At 25.3% G+C, this 2,312-nt stretch overlaps 1 protein-coding gene across 2 annotated transcripts in view; it reads left to right on the forward strand.

Annotated features, from left to right (window-relative positions):
• The window catches only part of LOC106684047 (peptide deformylase, mitochondrial), a 4,656-nt gene extending 2,860 nt beyond the window's left edge, over window positions 1-1,796 (forward strand). For both annotated transcript variants that reach the window (XM_014425888.3, XM_014425887.3), the window contains exons 4-5: window positions 92-212; window positions 1,535-1,796. In XM_014425888.3, the coding sequence (XP_014281374.1) occupies window positions 92-212; window positions 1,535-1,731 (318 nt within the window). In that variant the 3' untranslated portion in view covers window positions 1,732-1,796. The remainder of the gene's footprint in view (window positions 1-91; window positions 213-1,534) is intronic.
• The last annotated feature ends 516 nt before the right edge of the window (window positions 1,797-2,312 follow it).

The following is a 2,312-nucleotide window of genomic DNA, read 5'->3' on the forward strand; positions in this document are numbered from 1 at the left end:
TAGTTTTAAAACAAATATTTAATTAATACATAAGACAACTTTTAGATATTCTTATGCTTTTGTTTCTTTTCATCCTGTATAATTTTTGTAGATTTGGGTGAATCCTAAAATGAAGATTCTTGAATATGATAGGATAGATGATGAAGAATGTTGTGAAAGCATGCGTGGTTTCAGTGCTGAAATTCCTCGCTTTAAGAGGATTCTTTTGAGTGGTATGTATTCTCTTTAACTGTTGTTAATTGTTTATGGTATGAATTGCAGCTGCAATTTTAGTCTTCAAAACAAGAAAGCTTATATTATTTCTAATATTTTTTTCTTTCTATAAATAATTAAACTAGAAAGTACATAAGCTTTATTTATCAGATTTTTTTTTCTTGATTAATTGAAGATTAGAGTGGATGAAGGTGCTAAGTAATATTTTAGGAAAAATAAAAATTTTTCTTTGGAAGAATATTTTGAATATTTCTTCCTACACTGCACTTTGATTAATTTTTCTAAGCTTTCAATTTTGTTAGTTTTCCACTATAATAGAAAAAAAAAATTTAATTTAATTTATCTCAGAATCTTCATATGTTTGTTCCATACCTTAATCCACTTGTATCTTCAATTAGTTAATATTGTTTAGCCTCATTCAGTTTTTTTGTTGTTAAAAGTTATATATTTATATGCAGTGCCTGAATGATGACTACAATGACATTTAGGATTTATTTTTTTAAAATTTTAACCTTACTATTGATTTTTCACGTTCCATTTAGTATTGATCATAAATAAATGTTTATCATTAAGTTTTTTATTTCACTACTTCATTTTAGTCATGATATTTTATAAATATTATCGTGTCCGTAGTTAAATAGAAGTTATTCCCATTTTTATTTGGTAAGAGGTTATTTTTAAATTTTATTATAATTATTAATTTTTTCAGAAGTATTAATGTCTTTTTTAATTTATTATATTGTGATTATTTGTATTCTTCTCTTTAATTTCTTGTAAATTTCTTAAAATATATTTTTTTGTCATGGTATCAACAATTATTGTTATTGCATTTCTAAGCCTTTTCACTAACGTAGATATAATTGGTTTATTTAACTTTGATCTAATTCCAAGTTATATTGTTTATGATAATAAACTTAATTTGAACATGTCTATCGTTAATGTTTCTTCAGTCTAATCAATATTTTTCCAATTGATTGGTTTTATTTAAAACACAAATCTTGTTTGCCCTATTTATTTTTTATGTCAACAAAAATAATTAATATTTTATTTATAATTTCTTCTCAAGACAACTTTAAAGCCTTATCTATGTATTTTTTTAAACTTTCTTTACCTTTCTTTGTCTCCACAATGAGACATTAAAATATTTCTCAAGCTAGATTAGAAACTTCCTCAATGAAAGTATATTCAAACAGTATTATTATTATTTATTTATTTTTTTGAGAGCAGCCCTATTTCATAAGCTACAAGAATTATAATTTTTCATATGCAAAACAATTAGGTTTCAAATATTCTTAAAAGTAAAAAAAAAATTTGTGATCAGGTACTGACCAAGATGGAATAGAAAAGAGTTGGGAGGCCAAGGACTGGTCTGCTAGGATAGTACAGCATGAAATGGACCACTTAGATGGGAAATTTTTTACAGATTCGATGAATCCAAAGTCTCTTGCTTGTGTCAATTGGGATGCCATTAATCATCATCGAGGAAGAATATATACCACTTATATGCCTGATAGGTGACCAGAGTGATGTCTTCAGCTTTTTTATGTTTTCTTAATGTTTAAGCAAATAAATGTTTCAGCCTACTTCTTTCGTTTTTTTTCCTTTTTTGTTTAAACCTAGTATTTATAATGTGAAGAAGCAGTAAAAATGAATGAGCCTACCCTCAAGGGAAACATATGAAAAACAAATCGGAGATAGATCCATTTAATAATTTTCACACCATATGGCTAAGATTAAGGAATTAAAACATCTATTTATTTTGATGATATAGATCTAACGAAACTAACATTAATATTATATATTGATATATTAGTTTCTAAAACACCTATTGAGATCAATACATTTATTTAAAACACAGACGATAATATAAATATCAAACAGTCATAAATAGTGCACAAAAACGAAATTAATGTTGATATGTAATATGCTTTTTTTTTTTTTTTTCCTTGGAAATCCCTTCAGCTTTCATTTGACTGGTTTTTATAAATTTTAATTGATTTAATATCAAGAATCATACTTTATTTTTTACAATGATTGGAAGCATTTTGCTACATAGAAGCGTACTAACAATCATAGGGTCCAAATTAGATTTTTTAACA

The sequence above is a fragment of the Halyomorpha halys genome, unplaced genomic scaffold (genome assembly GCF_000696795.3).
Source record: "Halyomorpha halys isolate HHAL.00 unplaced genomic scaffold, Hhal_1.1 Scaffold540.1, whole genome shotgun sequence".
Classification (NCBI taxonomy): domain Eukaryota; kingdom Metazoa; phylum Arthropoda; class Insecta; order Hemiptera; family Pentatomidae; genus Halyomorpha; species Halyomorpha halys.